The sequence below is a fragment of the Aphelocoma coerulescens genome, chromosome 11 (genome assembly GCF_041296385.1).
Source record: "Aphelocoma coerulescens isolate FSJ_1873_10779 chromosome 11, UR_Acoe_1.0, whole genome shotgun sequence".
In the NCBI taxonomy this organism is placed as follows: Eukaryota; Metazoa; Chordata; class Aves; order Passeriformes; family Corvidae; genus Aphelocoma; species Aphelocoma coerulescens.
The window spans coordinates 8,316,692-8,339,865 of record NC_091025.1 but is presented as its reverse complement, the minus strand read 5'-3'; the positions used below and the strand labels follow the sequence as shown (position 1 = coordinate 8,339,865).

At 51.8% G+C, this 23,174-nt stretch overlaps 3 protein-coding genes across 8 annotated transcripts in view; 2 read left to right on the top strand and 1 right to left on the bottom strand.

Moving 5' to 3' along the window:
• The first annotated feature begins 296 nt into the window (after positions 1-296).
• SLC12A3 (solute carrier family 12 member 3) lies at positions 297-8,916 on the top strand. Of its 2 annotated transcripts, none has more exons than XM_069026461.1 (26): positions 297-620; positions 872-1,030; positions 1,256-1,331; positions 1,463-1,558; positions 1,706-1,845; positions 2,047-2,157; positions 2,345-2,456; positions 2,711-2,841; positions 3,103-3,187; positions 3,544-3,698; positions 4,025-4,132; positions 4,371-4,494; positions 4,586-4,687; positions 4,782-4,937; positions 5,015-5,114; positions 5,541-5,652; positions 6,198-6,338; positions 6,521-6,627; positions 6,777-6,859; positions 7,044-7,112; positions 7,292-7,393; positions 7,566-7,677; positions 7,973-8,059; positions 8,150-8,285; positions 8,396-8,463; positions 8,757-8,916. In XM_069026461.1, the coding sequence occupies exons 1-26, from the start codon at positions 315-317 to the stop codon at positions 8,896-8,898; spliced, it is 3,120 nt and encodes a 1,039-aa protein (XP_068882562.1). In that variant the 5' UTR covers positions 297-314; the 3' UTR covers positions 8,899-8,916. The 2 variants fall into 2 exon arrangements, with proteins under 2 accessions (XP_068882562.1, XP_068882561.1); XM_069026460.1 differs by having other exon boundaries at positions 7,289-7,393.
• A 644-nt stretch (positions 8,917-9,560) lies between these two features.
• On the bottom strand, positions 9,561-13,723 carry TMEM170A (transmembrane protein 170A). 5 transcript variants are annotated; one of them, XM_069026872.1, is made up of 4 exons: positions 13,604-13,723; positions 13,344-13,514; positions 13,091-13,204; positions 12,671-12,756 (listed from the first exon to the last, which is right to left on the bottom strand). In XM_069026872.1, the coding sequence occupies exons 1-3, from the start codon at positions 13,719-13,721 to the stop codon at positions 13,116-13,118; spliced, it is 378 nt and encodes a 125-aa protein (XP_068882973.1). In that variant the 5' UTR covers positions 13,722-13,723; the 3' UTR covers positions 12,671-12,756; positions 13,091-13,115. The 5 variants fall into 5 exon arrangements, 4 of the variants coding, with proteins under 4 accessions (XP_068882974.1, XP_068882970.1, XP_068882971.1 ...); XR_011154431.1 differs by having other exon boundaries at positions 12,675-12,756; positions 13,066-13,204; XM_069026873.1 differs by lacking the exon at positions 13,091-13,204 and having other exon boundaries at positions 9,561-12,759; positions 13,305-13,514.
• A 168-nt stretch (positions 13,724-13,891) lies between these two features.
• CFDP1 (craniofacial development protein 1) overlaps positions 13,892-23,174 on the top strand; it is a 62,398-nt gene continuing 53,115 nt past the window's right edge. Inside the window, exons 1-4 of the mRNA XM_069026462.1 lie at positions 13,892-14,168; positions 14,234-14,342; positions 15,096-15,327; positions 17,094-17,194. Coding sequence (XP_068882563.1) covers positions 13,910-14,168; positions 14,234-14,342; positions 15,096-15,327; positions 17,094-17,194 — 701 coding nt within the window. The 5' untranslated portion in view covers positions 13,892-13,909. The remainder of the gene's footprint in view (positions 14,169-14,233; positions 14,343-15,095; positions 15,328-17,093; positions 17,195-23,174) is intronic.

Genomic DNA, 23,174 nt, shown 5'->3' with positions numbered 1-23,174 from the left:
TCCTGGGTTAGGGCCGGAGGCAAACTCAACGCTGCATTTCTCTGCTGATCTGTCCTTGGGACTTAATCTCAAATCTGTTATCGCTGCCCCCATCGAGCGCTGGGAGGCAGTGATGCACATTACTGCAGTTTTGGTATCCCTTCCAGCTATTTTTTTCCCCCTGACCAGCTCGGGGTGGTTCAAGCTGATTCCTTTCCTCTATTAGCAGCAGCGGTGGGTGTGTGCCAGTCGCCTCGCTCCAGTTTTGCAGGGTATAAAGCCGGCAAGCCCCTCTCCACCCCGTCCCCCACCTGGCAGGCACTTGGGCAGGGGCAATGGCCGAGCTGTCCATCCCAGATCTGCCCCCAGCCCACTGCAGTGGCCGCTTCACCATCAGTACCCTGCTGCCTCCTCTGCCCTGCATGGAGGAGGGGGACCGGGGTCCCTACGCACCCACCGAAGGGTCCAGCTGCGAGAGTGCCCAGCCCACCGACCTGTCCAGCAGCACCCTCTGCACCAGGACCTTCGGCTACAACACGGTGGACGTGGTGCCTGCCTACGAGCACTACGCCAACAGCAAGGGGGTAGGCGATCTCAGGAAGGGCAGGCCCTCACTGGCTGACCTGCACTCCATCCTCAAGGTAACGGGGCTTGGCTGTATCCATAGCATCTCCTGGCCATGCTGCTGATCCCTGCGATGTGTCTGTGGTGTGTCACTGTGTTTCCTGCCTCTTGGTGCCATGACTGGTGCTGTGCCGACTGCACATCCCCAAGAAGGCCCTGGGAGAAGTCGGAGAACCCAGCTGTTTCCAGCTGTGTGCTCAACCAGAGCATTGCCTCCAGGGATGGCTGCCTGCAGTCCACCCTCACCTGCCTTCCCCTCATCCCACAGCCTGACCCAGGCCGCTTCCGCACGCCAGTGTCTGACCTGCAGCAGAGCAATGGCCTGCCAGAGGCCGGGCCGGAGGCTGGGCTGGAGGAGGCAGAAGGGGAGCCTGGCAGAGCCTCCATGCCAGAACCTGTCCGCTTTGGATGGGTGAAGGGCGTCATGGTGAGTGTGACCCATCCCACACGGAGCATCCTCCTGCCCTCCCACCCCCGAAGCGTTTTACTCTTGTTGCATTTTTCCCAATATCTATATTTTTTCCAAGCACTTGTGCTCTGAGCAATTCCCTGCCCTCCTTGGTGGGGTGGTTTTCTCTGAGGAGCAGCAGAGCTGGCATGGTTTGGCCTGCGTGTCAATGCCCTGATGGCCAGTTCCCCTCTGTCCCCCCAGATTCGCTGCATGCTGAACATTTGGGGAGTCATCCTCTACTTGCGTTTGCCCTGGATCACCGCCCAGGCAGGAATCGGTGGGTGCTGCGGTTCACCGTGGGCTGGACAGTGGCACTGGGCCCATCATTGCCCAAACACCCTGGGGGGTGGTGGGACTTCTAGGGAAGGCTGGGAGATGCAGGAGTGAAGCAATGTCCGTTCCTCGCAGCCCTGACATGGCTCATCATCCTCATGTCCGTGACAGTGACCACCATAACCGGCTTGTCCATCTCTGCCATATCCACCAATGGCAAAGTGAAGTCAGGTAGCACGTTCCCTCCCGGCCGCTCCAGGCATCTCTTTATCCTGGGGCTGCCCCATGGATGTGAACTCCTGGCATGGGCTGTGAGGTGTGGGGGGACCCCAAAAACGTGGGGGAAGCAGTAATGCCATGAGGTGTTCCCTGCCTCAGGTGGCACCTACTTCCTCATCTCACGGAGCCTCGGGCCGGAGCTGGGCGGCTCCATCGGGCTGATCTTTGCCTTTGCAAACGCGGTGGCTGTGGCCATGCACACAGTGGGCTTTGCTGAAACTGTCCGGGACCTGCTGCAGGTAAGAAAGTGGCTCTGTGTCCCAACCCCGCCTACCCCTCCATCCCCACCTTCTCCTTGCAAAATCTGTGTTGATTACCAATATTTGTGATACCATTGGACCACTGATAATCAAACAGTGTCTGCTAAAACTCATGTTAAAAACAGTGGTTTGGTAAGGTAGAGAGATGTTTCCATGTTGTGAATCATTCCCCTTCCCCAGGAGCACAATTCCCTCATCGTGGACCCCACCAATGACATCCGAATCATTGGGGTCATCACTGTGACGGTGCTGCTGGGCATCTCCCTGGCTGGCATGGAGTGGGAGGCCAAGGTAACCCTCACTCCTGCTCACATTATTCCTCTGGGCTGCTAAGAGCTGTCCCTGCTGCCCACCAGGCATCTGAGGAGCAGAGGATGTCTGTAGCTCCCCCAAAATGGGCATGGGTTTCTCCTAATGTATTCTTCTTGCTCTGTGCCCAAACCCCCAAGTCCTCAGCTGGCTCTTTCCGGTCTGGCAGGCACAGATACTGTTCTTCCTGGTCATCTTGGTGTCATTCATTAACTACCTGGTGGGGACAGTGATCCCAGCCACTGCTGAGAAGCAAGCAAAGGGCTTCTTCAGCTACCGAGGTGGGTCCACCACAGGTTGGGATTGCACTCAGCAGGTCCAAGTGCATCTCTGGAGCCTGGCTCTTTGCTGTAGCTGGGGGAGATGTTGCTATGGGAAGGTGGTCCTTGCTGAGAGATGTCATTAAAAGCACAGTGTCCCCTCCCATGGGGTCCCTACCATCAGCACTATGCCTCCAGCCAATGCTGAGGTGCTTTAGCCACGAAAAAAAAGCAGACAGGAGGCCCCAAATTCTTCTCCTCTGCTTCCTCCCCAGCTGATATCTTTGCTCAGAACTTTGTGCCCAACTGGCGTGGACCTGAGGGCTCGTTCTTTGGCTTGTTTTCCATTTTCTTCCCATCAGCAACCGGCATCCTGGCTGGGGCCAACATTTCAGGTGACCTGAAGGTGGGTTGTGACCGTTGGTGCCTGAGCCAGTGTTTCTCAGGGCTCAAGCCCTATTTTCCCTGGGCCTATCATTTTGATCCAACCATTTGACTCTATTTTATTTCTTCTGGGAACTTTGGGGGAGGCTCACCCAGGAAATGCTCTGTGGCTTTGTGATACAGTGAATTAAAATTCTTCTTGTACAGCAGCCACAAATAAGCTGCCATGTTAGCAGTGCTGCTGGAGAATTGTCTTACATATCTCTGTAACTCCCTTGGGCAGGATCCTGCCGTGGCCATCCCCAAGGGCACATTGATGGCCATCTTCTGGACCACTGTGTCCTACCTGGTTCTTTCCGCTACCATCGGTAAGCAGCATGTCCTCAGGTGCAGTGGGTGAGTGGGCTGGGTGGGTGGGCTGCCTCTCGCCCAAAATGAGTGGCCTGGGAGGATGCAGGTGGGTGAGAGTCAGGAGCAAGCCGTGGACACTGGCACGGATATCCCGGTGTGAACGCCACAGGTGCCAGACATTGTCCCTGCCTCCACATGGGGCAAAGTCATCCAGATGGGTAGTGGAGCTCATGGCGTTGCTCAAAGCCATCGTGCAGTGGGGCAGCCCCATGGCAGGGACTTGGGAGTTGTTACAGGCAATGGAAAGTGGGGCTGGGCTTTGTGAAACCATGGAGAGATGCCAGCCCTGCTCTAGCCCTGTGTGGGCCCCCAGGTGCCTGTGTGGTCCGGGACGCCTCAGGCAGCCTGAACGACAGCGTGGCCGTGGGCTCACCGGGCTGTGAGGGACTGGCCTGCAGCTTCGGCTGGAACTTCACCGCCTGTGCCCAACAGCAGAGCTGCCGATACGGGCTCAGCAACTACTACCAGGTACTGCTCAACACCGTCACCAACCCCGGTTCCTGCTCCTGGCCAGGTTTGTGCTGCAGTGGGTGGGTTTCCCAGGGCAGCTGCATGTCTGGCACATCCCTGGCATCCTGGGGGGCACCCATGCTCTTAAAACAGCCATGTTTTAGCAGGGAGGCACCAGGGAATGCATCTTCTTTGGGCTTTTGGATGTGGCTGGACTTTGCTGCCTGGATAATGTTAAAGGAAATGCAGCAGGATGGGGCCTGGGGCTGGAAATCTCTTAGGGCTGGGGTGGAGCTTGGTGCACCAGAGACGCTGAGGTTCCTGATCCCCTGTTTTTCGTGCAGAGCATGAGCATGGTGTCTGGATTTGGCCCCCTCATTACAGCAGGGATCTTTGGCGCTACCCTCTCCTCGGCATTGGCCTGCCTTGTCTCAGCCCCCAAAGTCTTCCAGGTGAGGGGGTGGTGTGTCTGCACACCCCAGCTCCTCTCCCTGAGCTCAGCAGTGGGTGATGCTCCTTGGTGCAGGGCTCTGCATCCGTGAGCAGCCCTGAGGCAAGGAGAATGCTGCTGTCAACACAGGGCATGTGTCCAGTTCGGCCCTTGCTCTTAATGGATGCAAGAGCCACCATGCCACTGCCATCCCACGTCCCTGTCACAGCCTGCTGTCCCCACTGCGTCTCTCCTTGCAGTGTCTCTGCAAGGACCAGCTCTACCCTCTCATTGGCTTCTTCGGGAAGGGCTACGGGAGGAACAGCGAGCCCATCCGTGGCTACATGCTCACTTACGTCATTGCCATTGGCTTTATCCTCATCGGTAGGTGCTTGCTACCCCAGCACCCTCCTGGAGCTTGCCACCAGCAGGGTGGCTCAGTCTCTGCCACTGACAGCTCACTCTCCTCCCACAGCTGAGCTCAACGCCATCGCCCCCATCATCTCCAACTTCTTCCTCTGCTCTTACGCCCTCATCAACTTCAGCTGCTTCCACGCCTCCATCACCAACTCCCCAGGTGGGCTGTGCCATGCCACGCTGTGCCCTGTGGTGGCCAGCTCCCCGTCCGGCTCCCCATCCCGGCAGCGGCCGCTGTGTGTGTTTGCGTGCAGGCTGGCGACCCTCCTTTCGGTATTACAGCAAGTGGGCCGCGCTCTTTGGAGCCGCTGTCTCAGTGGTGATCATGTTCCTGCTGACCTGGTGGGCAGCCCTCATTGCCTTCGGCATCGTCATCTTCCTCCTGGGATATGTCCTCTACAAAAAGCCAGGTGTGTGGTGGTAACCTGGCACCAGCTTTGCCCCAGAAGGTGTCTGGCCCTGTTGCTAATCCATCTTCCCCATGCAGATGTCAACTGGGGCTCCTCCATGCAAGCCAGCTCCTACAACATGGCCCTCAACTACTCAGTGGGGCTGAGTGAAGTGGATGAGCACATCAAGAACTACAGGCAAGGGCAGCTCATTGCAGTGCAGGGCATGGAGGGGAGTGGGATGAAGAGCCAGCTCCTGCTTCCAGTAAACCCAGGAAGGCTTTGTGCCCATGGCTACATCCTTGCCACCACCCTCAGTAACCAGGAGCTACAGCAAAATGTGTCTGTTTCCAAAATCCTATGTCTGTGCCATGTCGGCAAAGGTAGGAAGCAGGGCAAACCCTGCCCTCCCTGTACCAGGCAGACACAGATACGTTGATCTCATCTGATATAAAAAGACCAAAGAGTAAGACTGGACCCTCAGGCCACATAACATTTTCTCATTCTAAAGATGTTCCCTGTAGTTGCTGGTGGCCAAGCATGGGAGAAGAGACACAGCTCATTCCAGAGAGGCTCTGTGCCTCCAAAGTACAATCCCTCACTCTCTTTTTCCCCTGCCTGCAGACCGCAGTGCCTGGTGCTGACTGGCCCACCCAACTTCCGCCCGGCACTGGTGGATTTTGTAGGGACCTTCACCAAGAACCTCAGCCTGATGCTCTGTGGCAACGTGCTGATTGTGAGTCACTGTCGAAGCCGGTGGGTTCCTTTTCCTGGGGGTTCTGGCCACCTGTGGGTGATGGGCTGGGAAATCCAGTTGTATCCTGGTGGGCTCACAGGGTGGAGATTGAAAAGCCCACTTGTGTGCTGCTGGATGATGAAATGTGTCAACTGGAAGCCTCTCTGTGTTGTTAAGCAATATTGGTGAAGCATCAGGATGTTCCTGTGGGCTTATGGCTTCCCTTTGCCAATTAATTGCAAAAGATTTGGAAGGATGAAATAGTTGCTCAGAGGACAGGGGGGTCCTGCAGCCCTGAAGTCTCCAAAGCAATTGGGTGCAGTAAGAACCAGCTAATCTGCACGCACAGGACTGTTGGGATTGTGCGCACCAGCTGTCAGCTCCCTGGATTCACTGGTTTTCTTGCTGTGATTGCAACCTCCCATATGTGCAGTGGTTACATCCACCTCTTGCCAATGATTTGGGAAGAGAGGAGCTAGAAGTCCTTGGTGGCAAGACCACCAGTTGGAAGGGGCTGCCTGAGCTCCTGCTCCCGATTCCTGCAGGGACCACGGAAGCAGAAGATGCCGGAGTCCCGGCTGATGGCAGACGGCCACACTAAGTGGCTAATGAAGAGGAAGATCAAGGCTTTCTACACGGATGTGGTGGCTGAGGATTTGAGAAGTGGTGTCCAAATGCTCATCCAGGTACAGTCATCACTGGCCTTCAACCAGCAGAGTCCCTCCTCTTTGTCACAGCTTGGAGGGGCTCTGACCCCCTCCACAACCTCCAGACAGCCCTCTTTGTGTTGCTCCCCCATGGATTGGACTGACACCACCTGTGTCCGTCTGTCCCTGCAGAGGGGTCTCATGGGGACATCTATCCATAGGCTGCTGGCCTCGGGAAGATGCGACCTAACATCTTAGTGCTGGGCTACAAGAGGAACTGGCGGACGGCGTCTCCACAGAGCCTGGAGGACTACGTGGGCATCCTGCAGTACGGCCACCCTGGCTCCTCCACCTCTCAGGGATACTGGGACCTGGTGGTGGCCCTATGGTTGCTGATGGCTGCAGCCACGTGTGCAGGGTCCAGCTGGGCTGACAGTGCCACCCTCCCATTAACTGCCTTCTTCTCCCTTCTTCCAGCGATGCTTTTGATTTCAAGTATGGTGTGTGCTTAATGCGGATGAAGGAAGGGCTGAATGTTTCCCGAGTGCTGCAGGCACATGGTAAGTGGTTTTGGGTGGCCAGGGATGCTCAGAGGCATGGAGCTGTGGGATGTGCCAGCTAGCACCATGTCCCCAGACAAAGGTCACAGTCCTGGCCAGGATATCACTCCTGTGCTGGGATCAAAGGGGATGGGGACAGTGAGGAACTGCTGCGGTTTCCATTGCTCTTCTCCTCTCTCCTCAGTTAACCCCACGTTCGAGGCAGCAGAGCACCCCAAGAATGGCACTGGCAGCAGAGCAGCCCCAGGCACAGGTAGGTTGATCCTGGCTTGTGGCTGCCCAGAGCATCCCCAGCTCTGAGGATTATTTTGCAGGCAAGGTGGGGGTTTCAAGCAGTGATGGGGAGCAGGGCTGGGACCAGGAGGAAGTGATACCTTTAATCCGTGGCCAGTGGTGCCCCTTGCTGACACCAGGACCCTCTTGCCCCAGCAGTGGACCCCACCACCTTGGCCAGTGAGCAGCAAGCGAGCACTATCTTCCAGAGCGAGCAGGGCAAGAAGACCATTGACATTTACTGGCTCTTTGATGATGGAGGTAACCTTCACCTTCCATCTGTCCAGATAATGCGAGCCCAGCACCTCCATTGTGGTGCCCAGGAGGGCTCAGTCCCTGCTGAATGGGGCCAGGGCATCCCTGGCCTTTGGCATCAAGCACTGGTGAGCCCGGGGGTCACTGCTGCATCTCCCATCGGGTGTTTTGGGGACAGGTCTCACGCTGCTCATCCCCTACCTCCTGGGGCGCAAGAAGCGGTGGGGAAAGTGCAAAATCCGGGTGTTTGTTGGCGGACAGATCAACAGGATGGATGAGGAGAGGAAGGCGTAAGTGCTGGTGGCCACTGCATCTCTTAGCCACTTGGCTACCACTACTGTCCCATGGGTAGTGACAGAAGCTGCTTCCCATCCTGCTGAGCGCTCCCAGCTTTGCCATAATGGGATCTGTGAGCTCTGACTTGGCTGCTTTGTCTCATTTCTCTGTAAATCAATGTGGCTTCAGAGTGGGAAAACCTGAAGTGCAAACTGAGGCCAGCAGCAGGGTTTTCTGCTGTGGCAGGTCCCTGTCAGAGCTACTGTTTCCTGCTAATTCGGGAAAAATGTGTCCTTTTCCCTCAATCAGGATTGTCTCTCTGCTGAGCAAGTTCCGCCTCGGCTTCCATGAGGTCCACATCCTCCCTGACATCAACCAGAAACCCCGGCCAGAGAAGTAACCAGCCCTCTCCCCTTCCCCCTGCCCCCCCAGCACCCCCAAACCTGCCCAGACCCTCTTCCTTGGCACTGTCTGCTTGTGTTGCAGCATCAAGAGGTTCGATGAACTCATCGCTCCCTTCAGGCTGAATGATGGCTTCAAAGATGAGGCCACAGTGAATGAGATGAGGCAGGGCTGTCCCTGGAAGATTTCTGATGAGGAGGTTGATAAAAACAGAGCCAAGGTAGCTCCAGTGCTGGGGGAGCTCCTGCAAAGGGTCTCCAGCTTTTTAGACAAAATTCAATCTTTCTGGAAACCATTAATTTGTGTTTCTCAATGCTCTTTGCTCTGCAGTCACTCCGACAAGTGAGGCTGAATGAGATTTTGCTGGATTACTCACGGGATGCAGCACTCATAGCCATGTAGGTGCCAGCAATGCCCTCATACCCATTTGTTGCCCCGTGGGAATGGTCCCTCTGGATGTTCACCCCTCCCTGGGCAGGGAGATCCTGTACAGACACCTTAATGCTGTGGTGGGACGGTGCCACACCACAGAGAAAAGCCCTTGGAAGACACCAAGGGCTCCAGCCTGCGTCCCGTCAGGGGGAGGATGTGGTGTTGCCCCTTTTTAGGGAAGTAGCCTGCACTGGACTGAGAAAGGGGCTGTGGCAGTGCTCTGTGCCGGCCCTGCCTCACGCCCCTCGCTGTGCTGCAGCACTCCGCCCATCGGCAGGAAGGGCCGCTGCCCCAGCTCCCTCTACATGGCCTGGCTCGAGACCCTCTCGCAGGACCTGAGACCCCCTGTCATCCTCACACGAGGAAACCAAGAGAATGTGTTAACGTTTTACTGCCAATAAAACCTCCTGGATCCCTGATGACTTGGGATGTGAATTTTTCAGGCCAGTTTTGATCCTGGAGCATGCTCCTCTAGGAGTCTGGGGGAGCATGGTGGTTACCAGCCCTCTGGAAATGCCCACCAGGCACAGCTGCCACCCTCTTACGAACACTTGTTTGGCCCACCTCAGGCTCTGTAGGTTGCATACTGATGAACAGCAATGCTGGCCCTGCGGTGCAGGCACTGCTCTGGCCTGGGGTTAGCCAGAGCCAGGCAGGTGAGTTGTGGGGTCCTGCACCTGCACCCCCAGGAGAGCACAAGTGGTGTGCAGGGACTGAATGCTGGCCCCACCCAAGCCACTGGCCCAGGGTGGGAACAGCCCCAGGGGCCGGGAGCAGGTCAGCACCAAGCGTAGGGGCTGCAGGGCCACAGCATGTCCCCTCAGGGATGGGAAAACAGCTGAGCCTGTCCCCACCAACTGAGCAGCAGTGAGATGTTACCTCACACTGTGGTGCCTGGTTGCAGGTGCAGGTCCAGCTCCTAATGGAGACAACATTAACCACCAGAACCAGGACATTTCTGGTGCAGATGGCCCCAAGCAAAGCAGGAGTGCAGCTCATTTCCAAAAGCACAACCCAGGCCCCCTTGTCGTGCTGCAGAAGAAACACAACACATTCATTCACCTTAAGAGTTACAGAATTTACTGATAATCACCACCAGGATTAGAAGTGTCAGTAGAAAAATAAAATGTACAGAATTTTCAATCATACAAAGATTTGTTCGTGACAGCCGCAGCTGTGAGCGAGAGGAAGCCAGGTGGGAGCAGGGGGGATGTCATACACAGGGAGCAGGACCACGAGCCTCAGCATAAGCAGGTGTTCCTCCAGGGCAGGCAGCTTCTCCAGAAGGTGTTTCCTTACCCAGTGCACTGGCTGGGCTCCCCAGCAGAGGCTCACAGCACTGCAGAGCTCCAGACCCCTCGGTGTTGATGCTTGTAGCAGCTCTGCAGTTTCTGGCAAGTCTGACTGAGCAAAGTCTACCAATACCTGCTGAAAACTGAAGGGATTCCTCCACGTGCCTCACTTGGAATAAAGGAATGGAAATGGAAGGCCAAACCAATGCGGGAAGAAAACTGCCACCAGTGCTTCAACTGCCATCTGGTGCTTCAACTCAAGGCTATTCCTCCTTCCCGTTCAGCTCTGGTTTTACTGGAGAGGGAGGTTGCCAGCAGCAGTCAGCAGAGTGGAGGATGCTCTGAGGCCACCAAGGTGACACAAAGAACTCGCCCCCTGTGCTAATATCTATCAAGACAAACCAGCTGATTGTTCACCTCTTATGCAAGAATCCCCTGAAAATTTCACAGCATCCAGGCATAGAGAGACATTGCCAGCTCCTAACAGGGTCAAGCTGCCATCTCTTCAAGTAAACCAGAAACCCCTCAAAACAGATTCTGGGAGATCCCGAGGGACAGAAAACAGGAGCTTTTCAGTTCACCCACCACTGAGTGATTTTACTGAGCAATTTTTCACTTGTTCTGAGCTCTGTAACAGCTCCATTTGTGTCCTGCATCTGTCAGCCCTGTTCCTGCAAGGAAACCTCCTCGTGCTGTAGCATGGGGCACATGGATAAAGTGCTTTCTCAGTTGCAATCAGCTTAATGGCTATTGAGCAGTGCCAGGCACCGGGGCAGGGTAAAGGAGAGCACAGCAGGTGCTCAGGACACGGGTTTCTGTCACCTGAAAGGTAAAGCCAGACCCACCCCATCCAAATTCCATGTGATACTTTTAATCCATCCAGGAAAACACAGGATAATTCCTGTAAATTAAACTGTGCACCCTGTACACATGCTGAAATACAAAGTGGGAAGGGGGAAAAGAGAGCAAGCTTATTCCTTCTTTTTCATTGTTTCTGCCCTGGCAGGAAGACTGGCTCTCTCCAAGCAGCATAGCACACAGGGCCCTCCACAGATCCTGGATTTAGTACATGTTACACCACTTGGACCTCACCCACCTAAGAAGAAGGATTCACATTAAATTATTTCCTAAACTGTGCATCTATATTCCCTGAATTAATATGGGCTAAAATTTAGAGTAATCTCAGTAAGTAGCTCCTCTCACCATACATAGAGAAACCCTTTTCCATGATAAACACAGTGCCCTGTTGAAGGATCACAGAATCAATTTAGTTTAGAAAAGCCCTCTAAGATTGAGACCAACCTTTGACTGATCACCACCTCATCATCTAGACCATGGCACTAAGTGCCACGCCCAGTCATTTCAGCACTGAGGGCATGGGCTCACGGCAGATAAATGGCCCTAGGAAATGCTGCAGGTACAAAAGGAGTTGATTTGGAAACCAGAGGAATTCAATGAAGACACAGATGGGAACTGTCCCCTGAAAGGCTGGACACAGACAGCGCTTTCCCTCTGCAGCCCACATGGTGTGAGCTGGCTACAAACACGGACCACAGCAAACTCCTAGGGGTGGCTACACTGCCCAGTCACATCCCCGGAATTCAACCTCAGCTTCCCCAAAGAACCAAGCCCCGGGAAGCACCCAGTTAGCTGCTCAAGTGCCCCAACCATGTGGCACAACTCCGGGCACAAGTGCAGAGCTACCAATTAGTTAAAAGTCACTTAAAACCAAACCAAACAAAAACAATTAATGAGACAGTACTGCCTGTGGATAAAGGTTGGTTTGGGGCTGTGTTCACATGGACACAGGAATCCCCCAGGCTCCTGCCAGGAGCCTTGCAGCTCTCCCAACCTCCGGCATGCTGTTGGCTGGATGCTGACAACACAGCGCACTCCTCGCACCGGGGATGCCCCGGGTCACAACCTAGCCTGGCCATGCAGCTCGCAGCAGCAGCATGAGGGATTTTATCCAAGCTGGCCAGTGCCATTTCCAGAGCAGTACAGACACCCAGCTGCACCACACCAACATGAACAGCATCAGCAAGTCAAAGGAGAATGGGGACGTCTGAAAACACGAGTCTCCTCCAAAGCCCGAGGAGAAGCTGTGCATGCCCACCTGCACACCCTGGGATTTCTGGAGCACCCATTCCACTGTGCTTTGTCTCTGGGCAGAATGTTCACAGGGCCAGAAGGGCTTTGCTGTAATAAAATTCACAAAAACAGCTATCTTTTTTACACCAGTCATTTCTCCTGCACAGCATAGACAGCCCAAGCTCCTAGACACAAATTTGCACTCTCATCCACCTGAAATGAGTTTTCCTTTTGCTGCTACCAAATCCACTATGGCTGTGATCTGCTATTAAGAAGTTTGGGCCAGGAAGAAAACAAATTATTTTTTTAATTTAAAAAAACTGACATTAAAAGAGCTTCAGGTTCACTGAAAACCAAGCAACAACAGGTCAAAGCGGTGAGTGAGCTCTGAGGACATGATGTCTCTGGTCCTGTTCCTACTCCAGCACAGCTGGTGTCACATCTTAGTCATGTCCCGTTACCACAATTCATCAGTGGTGAAAGGTACCTAGGTCTCCTCCTCTGGAAGTCATTTTCCTACTCTCCAGAGAAATAAAAGTTTTGCTTGGCACTTAATGTTACCAAAAAGTAACAAAATTCACAATTTTAAAATTTCAAGCCAGGCTGGAGGCAGGAGCAAGCCCTCCCAATTCCTTAAATCAGTGGAAGAAGCACATGGATGGAGCAGTGCTCCCTGTGATTTGTTCTGAGGCAGCAGGTCCTTCGCTCCCCCTCTGGTTTGTGTTCTCCAGCCTCTCCAGAGGAGCTATAGAGTGGCCAGAATGCGCAGGAACGAAACCACCACCACACAGAACGTCTGGCCCACGCCAAAAATGAGGGCCTCAAAGGGAATCATTTTTTTCCCTGCAGCTCTGTAAACTCCAGCAATGGCAGCACCTGTAGAGAGGGGGAAAAGCCGAGACGTGAATGTGAGCCAGCTGCCCTGCCACAGGGATGAAGGGGAAGCCTCAGGATGTGAGACTGGGGCAGAGAACAGTGGGGTCTGAAGCTCTCCCTGCACACCAGCAGGCAAGAATGCTGGGCTGGGGATGTGTGACAAACGTCAGCCAGTAACCCATGCATGCTGGTGGCAATAGGAGAACTGGTGCTGAAACGCTGCTGAGGCCTCCAGCAGCTGTGGAGGTTGGGGTGGTTTGGGACGTACCCTTGTCACAAGATCCCCCACCCACAGCCTGCAAACATTACCCAGTTCTGGGCACTGACACCAAACCTCTGAGAGATTTTCCTCCAGGTGCTCAGAAATCTGAAAGCCCCCTTGGCTCTACACCCGATGGGCACGTTTGGTATGCCCGACACAGGGCTCGAGATGGGCTATGGTCCAGCTCTGTTTGTAGGGCAAAGGGGGAAATAGAGCCAGAACGTTAATCTCCATCCCGGGAAACACCGCTATTCCACGCACTCCCGAAGGCAACGTCTGATCACCACAGAGCCCCCCGGCCGATACTGCCAGGCACTCGCCGTACTTGTGAGGGTGCCGGCGGTGATGGGTCCCACGATGCCCATCAGCAGGACGCTCACGGACATGAACCTGCCGTACTTGTGGTGTCGGAGCGTGAAGAGGGCAAGCAACGCGGCCGGGACGTGGAAGGCAAGGGAGGACACGAGCGCCCACAAGAAGACGCCGTACCACATCTCTGCGGAGAGAAGTGCTGTGAGGGAGGCCCGGGGCCCGCGAGCCTCCAGCGGCCCCGGCGGGCGGGCCCCGTTTCGAGCAGGGAGGTACCTGGGAAGGTGGAGAGCGGGCTGGAGTAGGTGGTGGTGCCATTGCCCACGCGGGGCACGAGACGAAGGCTGAGGATCTGCTGCAGGAGCCCACCGCCGCCCGCTTCGCCACCCTCCATCCCCACACCCGCCCCGCCGCCATTCGCCACCGCCTCTTCCGCTCGTCCCGTCCCGTTCCGCCCGCCGCAGCCAATGGGAAGCCTTGGGAGGTGACAGACAGGGCTCACAGCCAATCACTACCGGCCCCCGGGCGGCCGGGCCCCGCCCTGCCCCGCGCTGCCATGGGAACGGCTGTGGGCCGCAAGGAATGCTGGGAGTTCCCGGCGGGGCTGGCGGGACGCTCTGGCCCGCTGGCGGCCTCTCGTCGCTGCTCCCTGTCCGCGGCGCCGCCTCGGAGGCGCGGCTGTTCTTCCTGTCCGCCGGGGGGCGCCCGCGGGCGGCAGCGGCGCTCTGGGCGGCGGCGGCTGGCGGGAGGTGCAGCGAGGCGGCGGGGCCGGGCCGCACCATGTCGGGGTCGGAGTCGGAGCAATACTCCTCGGCCGAGGATGACGACTATGTGCCCTCAGGTGAGTGGTGGCGGGCGGGAGCCGGCGGTCCCGGCGGTCCCGGGGCTCACTGTTTATGCTTGCAGGTGCGGAGTACAGCGAGGATGATGAGAGCGAGCTGGTTCGGGAGGAGGAGCCGGCGGACAGCCCGCGGCCGCCCCGTGGCAGGAGGAGCCCCCGCCGTCCCGCCAGCAGGTACGGCAGCGGTGATCCGGCCTGGTGCCGCCGCTGGTGCGCTGAGGGGCGGAGGAACGGGAAATGCTGCGCTGCGTTCCGGTTGGTGGCAAGAGCAGAGAACCTCGGCCCCGACAGACATCGTGCCTGAAAACCCTCCCCAGCAGGAGTTGTTTATGTTAACCTTTTTAAGTGCAAAGTACGCATATACGGGGGTTTCTCCCCTTGATATAAGTATATATATATATACTTTAGTTGAGGTTGGTTTCTGTCTAGCCCAAGTTCTCCTCCCCTCTTGGTTCCTGCATTATCCCAGAACCACAGGACCCTGGAATGGTTTGGGTTGGAAGGGACTTTAAATACTACTTTGTTCCATCCCCCTGCCATGGGCAGGGACACCTCCCACTAGACCAGGTCGCTCAGAGCTCCATCCAACCTGGCCTTGAACACTTCCAGGGATGGAGCAGCCACAGCTTCCCTGGCCAACCGGTGCCAGTGTTTCAGCACATTATATACTCACAGAAACGCATGCAAACGGGCCAGTTCACGTCAGGGGCACTGTCTGCATCAGTCTCGTTGTATTTTCTGAGTAGCATCATCTCTTGATAAAATACATACACCCCCAGGGTTAAGAGAGAACCTCCCAGATTGAATGTGTTAGTAAAAATATGAAATATTGTGTTGCTTTGCCCAAGCTTACAGTTTGGCTCTGTTGCAGCAGTGTTGCAGCAGCTCCATATACATTTTTTCTTCTTTTTTGGCTTCTGCTTTCAGGAAGAGGAAGAAAGGCTGTCTCTTGCTAGAGCCAGATGAGAAAGAGGAAGAAAAGGCCCAGCAGAATGGAGATGAGCAGAAAGAGGAGGAAGTGGATAATGTAGAACAAGTAGAAAGAAGCAGAGAAGAAGAAGAAAAAAAGAAGGAGGATGCTCTTTGGGCCAGTTTCCTCAGTGATGTAGGACAGAAACCCAGAGCAGCAGCTGCCATGCAAGTGACACAAATCAAGAAGGTAACAGGGGCCTGGGCATGCACAGGGAGCATGGGAAGGGCCTGAAGATTTAGAGCATACAGCCTTGGTTTTGGCTAGTATCAGAGCTGGGAAGAGGCTGGGGTTGCCCCTGCCCACTCTGCTTTGTAAGACTAGCATCCCCTGATGGGCCAGACTGCAAGGTGCTGGTTTCCTTCCAGATGGGGAGGTCTGTGATCTGGTGGTGCTGCTTTTGGAGCTGTTTCATCAGCATCTCAGTGTCCCACACAGCCCTTTTGGTTTCCCTCGCTGGTCCTGGATTCCTCTTGTGACACAGGAATGATGAGCTTTGGTCTGAGTTGTGCTTGTGGGCACAGGTCTCCCCGAGGCTTGTGCCTTTCCTGAAGCTTAAAAGAAAAAAAAAGGGAGTCTGTGTGTGTGTGTTTGAATGGAGAAACGAGAGAGGTGTGTGCTGACATCTCCATGCCTCCATCCTCGAGCTGTGAGGGGGTCTGAAAGGTGCTGCATGTTGCATGTTTGTAGCAAGATTGAATCTGGCTTTCTTGTGTCCTCTGTAAGCCCCGGTAAGGTGCTCTCAGTGTGCAAAGGTTTTTCTGGAGAGAGAATTCCCTGTGTGGGAGCTGTTTAAAGGGATTTGGTTCTCTGTAAAACTAAGTGCACATATTTGCCTGGCAAAGCCTTTCACGCTTAAGGTGGTAGGAGTGAAGCAAGTACCACAGCTGAGCCTCTGTTGCTAGAATTTTCAGTTTGGGTTTTTTTAAATGGTCAGCCAAAAAAAAAAAGTTCAGTAACAGAAGTCTGGAGTCTGCCTGGTGAGTACAGCTCTGACTGTGTGAAGATTCTTTCTATGACTGTTGGAAGGCAGAGCAAGTATAGTTGTATAATATTTGATTGCAACTCTTGGAATAAGAGTCCTTTCATCTTAGCCCTCCTGCTTCTCCTTATTACTGACTGAGCAGCTGGGGTGGTTACTTGTAGAGTCAGAGGGAAGAAGAGAGTCAACATTTCTTCTGAGCAATCTACTTTTATGGGCAGGTTGCTGTAATGTGAGATGTCTTTGAAAGTTCCTTCATAGCCTGGAATAATTCATGGATATGTCCAGTTCATCTGTTCTCTTTGTGAATTTCTTAACTTGGGCTTGCATTGCCTGCTTGAAGATCTCTGTGGTCTGTGGTTGATTTAGAGCAAGAATTTGAGGGTTTTTTTGGTAACTTACAGACTTGGAGGTTTTTATGTATGCTTTTAGCAGCTGTAGCTGTGACTGAGTAAATTAAGAGACATTGTTGACAAATTGCTTAATAAAGATTTTTCCTTCTCATATAAGAGATGTTACTAACAAGTAGGGAGATCAGCATTTTTCTGCTGATGAGTTGTGTTCTTCTCTATTCTTGAGTAAAAATAAACATACTTTTGTGGAATTCACCTTGGCAGCTTTACTGCTTGGTGGTGCTTAGTTTGGGAGAACCAAGTCTCCAGGCTTTTGCTTGCTTTCTGAACCACTGCAGGGTATTCTTGTTCCTTCCTACATTTATTGCAATTTCACTTCTTGCTTTGAATTTGTTTTGATCCTAGAGTTTCAGTGACAGTCTGGAACCAAAATGGGGAATTTTATTCTGGTGGAAGGGGTATTTATTTCCTTTTTCTTGTCTGTGGGTGACTTGCTTTGAGCACCGTTCTAAACTGCAGTGCTATGCAAGATCTGTGTTGGGCCCTTGGCCCTTTGGAATGATAATTTGGCTTGGCTCCACAAATGCATTCTTTTGCTTTCTCCTTCATGTATTTTGTAGGCTGAAGAAGAGAAGAGTGGGAATAAGCCTCAGGAGAAGCCAAAAGATTCAGGAAAAGTGACAATCACCAAAACGTTCGATTTTGCTGGTGAGGAAGTCAAGTAAGTTGGCAGATGTGGTATGTCCATTGTGGGCACAGTGCAAACTGGGTACTGCAGTGCTGGGGGCAGGCTGGAGCTGGGCTATGGAGCACAGTGGGTCTTCTCTTTCCTTTACACTGTTTTTTTTCTTTTATTGTGAGCACATACAGACCGAAAATGAGGCCAAGATTTTCCTGCCTGAGCTGCAGAGTATCCTTATATGTAGACCTCAGGCTTTGTTCAAATTCAAAACATTTGTAAATGTAATTCAAATTCACTTAGGCTTCCCCATCTGGCCAGTGTTTATAATGGTTGGCAGAGCTCCCTGGTGGCACTGTCACTGGGAAGGTTGAGACAAGGAAGGAAGCAAGCACATCTCTGGTCCCACAGGGATGAGGGTAACACATTTTATTCCTTTAGGCTAGTCCAGGTTCTGTGCTGGGGGCAGGATATTGGCTGGCACTTTCCCTGGTGATGTTCACAATCCACGACAAAGATGTGCAGGCAGTAAGAAATGTTTGGTTGAGCAGACTAACAGCTGAATACTTTTGCCTCTGAAACGGCTGCAGCAAAGGGGATGGGCTGGGTAAAATCATGCTTTAGGCTGAGTTTGGCTTACAAGAGGCCTCTCAGGCTGTGCTGCAAGAAGGGCCGTGTCTTTTATAAATGTGTAGGATCAGAACTGAGGGGCCTTGGTGAACCCACTTGAAATCTGACTGCCCTGTGACCTGCTGGTTCTTATCATGTGGGATTTTATTTATATGTAGCAGAAAACCCGTTTTGTCAGACTAACTTGGCCTGTTTTGTGGGACAGCAGAGGGCAGCAGTTCCCAGCAGTAACACTCGCCCTGCCTAAATCTGGAGGAGGAGGCAGAGCTGGGGCTTCTGCTGCTCTTGCTTTTCATGTGAGCACTGCTGCCTGAGCTGTTCGAAAAATCTGAGGAGAGCTGTGAGCCATAGTAGGAACTTTGCTACTTCCCTGGGCAAGCCAGACTGTATGAATACCTTTCCTTCACTTCATTCACTGTCCTTTGAAACGTTGGTTACCTTATGTGAACAGAAGTTGTTCAGGGCTCCTAATACACTGATTTTATGCTTTTGACACCAGTATCTTATCTGTAGTTTCTTAAGAACGATAACTAAGAAAATGACGTTGTCTTGCACCAGTTGCTTTTTTAGTGTCCTTTGTACTGCTCAGTGCTTACTATTTCCCTTGGGCAACTGCAGAGGAATCACTAGAAATTTCTACCAAGTTTTGATGGAATAGGCAACAGCTGGACCCTGCATACACCAAGGCTAATGCATATTTTGTTTACAGCAGTTATTGTATCAATAGGTTACAGAGCCAGCAATAGAAGGTTTGCAGTGAGGTCTGGAGCACCATTTTCTGCTGGTACCAGAGTTACAACAAAGTTATGTTCCTTAGCTCTTTGATAACAGAAAAATCCTTCAATGTTTTTTGCCCCTTGATTTTTGTGATATGCAAAGCTGATGCTTTTGTGTTGTTTGCTACATCTTGCTTCTTTAAATGGGTTACACTGTTAGCTGTGTGTAGGGTACAAGGGGGTACTTGCTACTCACAGCTGCTGGTACTTTCCCCTAATGGCAGTAGGCGAGGCCCAGAGGGCTGCTTTTTCTTCAGAATAGCAGGAGGTTGTCTTTGCACCACTCCAACGTCTGCAAATGCTCTGAATACCAAACACTGTCTTCCTTGCCTGGGGAAGCAGCTGGCGAATCATTGGTTATAAAAGGCCAACACATGGTAGTTGTGTGTGCGTGCATTTCTGGACTGAAGGAACTGAAATGAGAGCTGTCTCTGTTGCTTTCCTTTCTAAATGGTTTGAGGCTACTGTTGAGTGTTGCTCTTTTGAAAGCTTGAGAAGAATTTAGATCAGTATTTAAGCAGTAAAAGATTCAGGGCACAAATTTTCACAGTCTGCTCACTGATGCTCTTAAAGAAGATCATTTAGCCCTGATCTCCTGTTGCAGAACAATTTATTTTCTCCTGTAAGAAGATGGTATGATTTTTCTTGCCTGATTGGAATAGCAAAAGTGGCTTGAAAGTGATCTCCAGCTACAGGGATATACTGGAATAGTAAAGGGCCTTCATGTTGTCAACCCCCCTGTAGGTTTTTGCTGCACTTAATGTCTGTTTTGATGAGTACGTTCTTGTATCAGTTGCTAATGCTGAACTTTAGCTTCGGAGTGTAAAAATTAACAATTACCAAATGAAGATTTTAATTTAGTGGCTCTGAATTTTAGAAAATACATTATATAGTTTTGCCCTGTGAAACTAAAGCTGTTGAATCCTGGAACTAGAAAGAATCTTAAACTGATTGCAGTGCTTTCTAGTTGGAACTTTTTTGTCTGCTTTTCCTGCCTCCCTCATGTTAAATAGATTAGGAGCAGCAGGTGACTGTCACCCAAATGGCTGTAATTGTGGGCAGCAAGAGCAATTTGCAAAGGCATTTCAGCATCTAAATGGAAGTTCAAGCCATTTCTCCCTGGCAGAAGAGATTGACTCTCCTTTGAAGCCTCTGGTTTATGAACTTGCCTCACAATGCAGGACGTGTGTTTGCATTAATAGGGCATTGCATCCCTAGTGCCAGGGTTTAACTGTTGCGATTTGTAATTGCTTGTTTTCTCTTTGGCACTCCAAAAGAATTTGGTCCTTGGCTTTCTTTAAATCTTTGTTGTGCTCAGTGCATCAAAATGGTTCTTCTGTGCTCTTTCCATGAAAGTGAACTTTGTGTCTAGCTGGGACTGCAGCAGAGTGGAGCTCACATGCATGGAGCTGGTCCAGCCCTGTGGTGTCAGTGTGACGACACATGAAGGAAGAGCAGAGTCAAGTTATTGATTGCTATCAAGAATCGATTTTACTTTGAAACATCTTCTCTACCTTAAATTGGCTTGTGGAAGGCAAAACTAAGTTCAAAGGAGTAATGGCTTGGGTGTTAGTTCAGGAATGGGAGGCCTGTGTTCAGCACCCTGCTTCATTCATACACTGCAGATTCCAGGTAAAGGACTCCAGACTAGAAGCCTTGTATTTCTGTGCACATGCTTTGTTTGTGTGGTTTAGAGCCAGAGCTTTACACAGGTTGTTCTCGTGGTCAGAATGCTCTCTTGGTACTGCAGGGTTGCTGTGCTGTACTGATGGTCCTGTATTGTGCTGGCAGAGCAGTGGCTTGTGCTGCTTCAGTGACTCGGCTGCTTCCTCGTGTGCGTGAACCAAGCAGCCAAAGCAAAGCCGTAGTAGGGCTCCATTCTCCATCTGTCAATGGGGAGAGCCCTGCTCTTTTCCTGAAATCTGGCAAGGTGTTCCTGTCACAGCTCTTTTTACTTTCTCACAAGAATAGGTGGGGTCCACACTGAGCTGGTGCATTGCATGGGGCAAATCAAAGTAGGAAGGGCCAGTGCCAAACAAGCAGTGTCACACTGAGTGTGTGACTTGCTGCTGGATACAAGGAGTACTTAAAGTTCATATGGTTCTGTAGAAAGTGATTGGCAAACTCATGTCAGAACAATTTGTTGAGCTGTTCTATGTGAGACATGAACTCCCAGCTCTGGATAAGGGCTCCCTGCTGTTGACTTGTGTAGGAGACCACATTTGTGACTTAGAATAGCCTCTGGGTTGCTGCTGTAGGACTGCTTTTATTTGTGTGACCACTGTGCTCTGAGGAAACAAGCTGTGCTGGTACACATGCTGAGCAGAGTTGAGTGGCAGCTTGTATTCCAGGTGAGGGAACATGATGGTTCACCGTGCAGCTATTACATCTTGAAAATCCTAAAGAAGTACATAAGGTATCTGATTTATAACCAAATAGTTCTAAGATTAAATCACTGTAGTAATTACTGGGGTTTGTACTGGCTGAAGTTGATACTTCATCTGCCGCAGTTAAAGTACGGGGTGAAAAAGAACCTGATTTTCACCTGTTACTGTTTGTAAGTGATTATCATGTAGGATGTGCCTGGAAAAAACCTCATTGTTCATTCTGTGTTGCTGCTTTTCAGCCTACATCAAGGGTTCAAGAAAGATTATTCAGAGGAGATTGTTTTCCAGTTGAAATTCAAGGACCTTAAACTGGACCTTAAGTTGAGGGGTTTAGTGGTGGAGTTCATGACTTTTTGAGCAGAAGAAGCAAAGGTGAAGGGAGGTGGCCGAGGGCAGGTTCTTGTCAGGAGGCTTGCCTGTGCTAATGAAAGCCCTTCCTTGGCCAGTACCCCAAGTCTCTGTACAAGAATGCCATTGACGATGGGAATTGTGCAGGCAGAGCTACAGGCCATGGACGGAGTTTCTTTTTTTTGTGTCCTGTGGAGTCATTGAGGTTTAACTTAGGCCTCATTGGGTGAGGTGGTGGGTCCTGAGCCCAGTTGGAGGTGTTGTCTGGGCAGCTGAGCTCTTCACCTTGGTGAACTCCTCAGTAGAGTTGCACAGAGCTGGTGAAGGACTGATTTATTCCCTTGCAGCAAGAAGTTCTGACCTCAGAGTGGAGGTGAGGTTATAATTCAGTTCTCTGCAGCTGTACAGTACTGCTGCTTTGGGATTTCTTGATGCTGCCTCTCCTTACTGAAATATTGACTTTGTGTTATTAATTTTAGCTCACCTGTGTGCTTGTTGAATGGACAGCTGTGTCCTAGACTGCTCACTGTTTTAACTCTGGATCTGCTGTCCTCTTCCAGAGCTTCAACTACTTGATCCCAGACCCTTTTTAGGAGATAGCATGTGGAAAGGGCTGCAGGAGAAACAGATCAGACATCTGAGAACAGCCTGAGCTTTCCACAGTCCTTGCTCAGGCTCTGATTCCTTATCAGTGGCTGTGATGTCCTCTCTGCTCCTTACATGACTAGTAAGACCAACCGAATGTGACAAAGTTGGCAAACAAAGGGTGTGTTAGCCAAGGAGTTTGGGAGACTGTCACCTGTTTTGTTGCTTTGCTTTGAAGGCAGTTAAGGTAGCTGTCTGAGCAATAGCAGCTGCTTCTGCTTCTTCCTGGAAAACAAGAAGAGTGGAAGAAAAATCCTGATGCTGATAATGTATTTCAAGGGGAATGGGTAAAAAGAGCAGGGAATCTACTCCCACAATTCTCAAGATTTAGAGCTGGCACAGAGAGCAATTTTGAAAACGTGTAATTGTCCATCTGTGTTCTTGCTCTGTGGTCTCAGCATGGCCCAGTCAGACTTGTCAGGCTAACGAGCAGTGAGAGAGCATGTAACACCATTAACTCTCTCCTTATCTTGTGATGCTTTTCAGGGATCTCGGTGGATGAATCAATGCAAGGGGTTGGCAGCATGATCACACTTCTTGCTGGGTGTGAATCTTGGTCATTTGTTTTGTGCTCATGGGGTTTTGAGCAATGCTGAGTGAAGCACAGTAGCTTTTAAAATCAGGAGAAAGATCAGGAGTTTGGGTGGGGATCTCTTGATGTTGTAGGTGGTGTGGTGCAGTGCACATCAGATCAAGGTTAATGTGCTTGACATCTCCCGTATGTGCTTTTTGGAAAAAGCTTTTGCTGTATTGCTTATACCTGTGACTGAGAAGGCAGGTGAGCGTTACCAGAATTTGTATCTTGAAACTTGATATTTGGAAAGCCCTGCCTTTTTTCCAGGTAGATAGCAAGTGCTACACAGCTTCCACCAGATGAGGTAGATGGGTGTTGCCAGGCTAGATATGGAAGACAATGAACTGAACTAATAGGAGCAGAGGAAAAAAACACTCATATTTTGATGTGCTTTTTGCAATGGCTTTGACTGCAGTAGCAAATAATTGTTAGAAAGACAAATTAATTTCAGTGGTCCTTTGAAAAGCCATTCCTTGAGGACTTCTGTTTTGTGTTGCTGACTGGTGGTGCCAGATGTCAGTACGGTTTTATCCTCAGTCCTCCTTGGCTAAGGTGTTCTAGAGAAATGTGTTCTAGTCGCTTTCTGGTGACATGCCACTTTCTGAAGGAGGCCTGCACAGTGCAAAAACCTTGGCTTTTAAGATTTTCCCAGAAATTTAATC

Coding starts and splice junctions, on each gene's coding strand:
- TMEM170A (XM_069026873.1), bottom strand. CDS start 13,721: ATGGAGGGTGGCGAAGCGGGCGGCGGTGGGCTCCTGCAGCAGATCCTC. Junction 13,515..13,603: donor CCCGCTCTCCACCTTCCCAG/GTACCTCCCTGC, acceptor TTCTCTCCGCAG/AGATGTGGTACGGCGTCTTC. Junction 12,760..13,304: donor GTATCGGCCGGGGGGCTCTG/TGGTGATCAGAC, acceptor TCCCCCTCTCTA/CAGGTGCTGCCATTGCTGGA.
- SLC12A3 (XM_069026460.1), top strand. CDS start 315: ATGGCCGAGCTGTCCATCCCAGATCTGCCCCCAGCCCACTGCAGTGGC. Junction 2,457..2,710: donor GGGCTTCTTCAGCTACCGAG/GTGGGTCCACCA, acceptor CTTCCTCCCCAG/CTGATATCTTTGCTCAGAAC. Junction 2,842..3,102: donor ACATTTCAGGTGACCTGAAG/GTGGGTTGTGAC, acceptor TCCCTTGGGCAG/GATCCTGCCGTGGCCATCCC.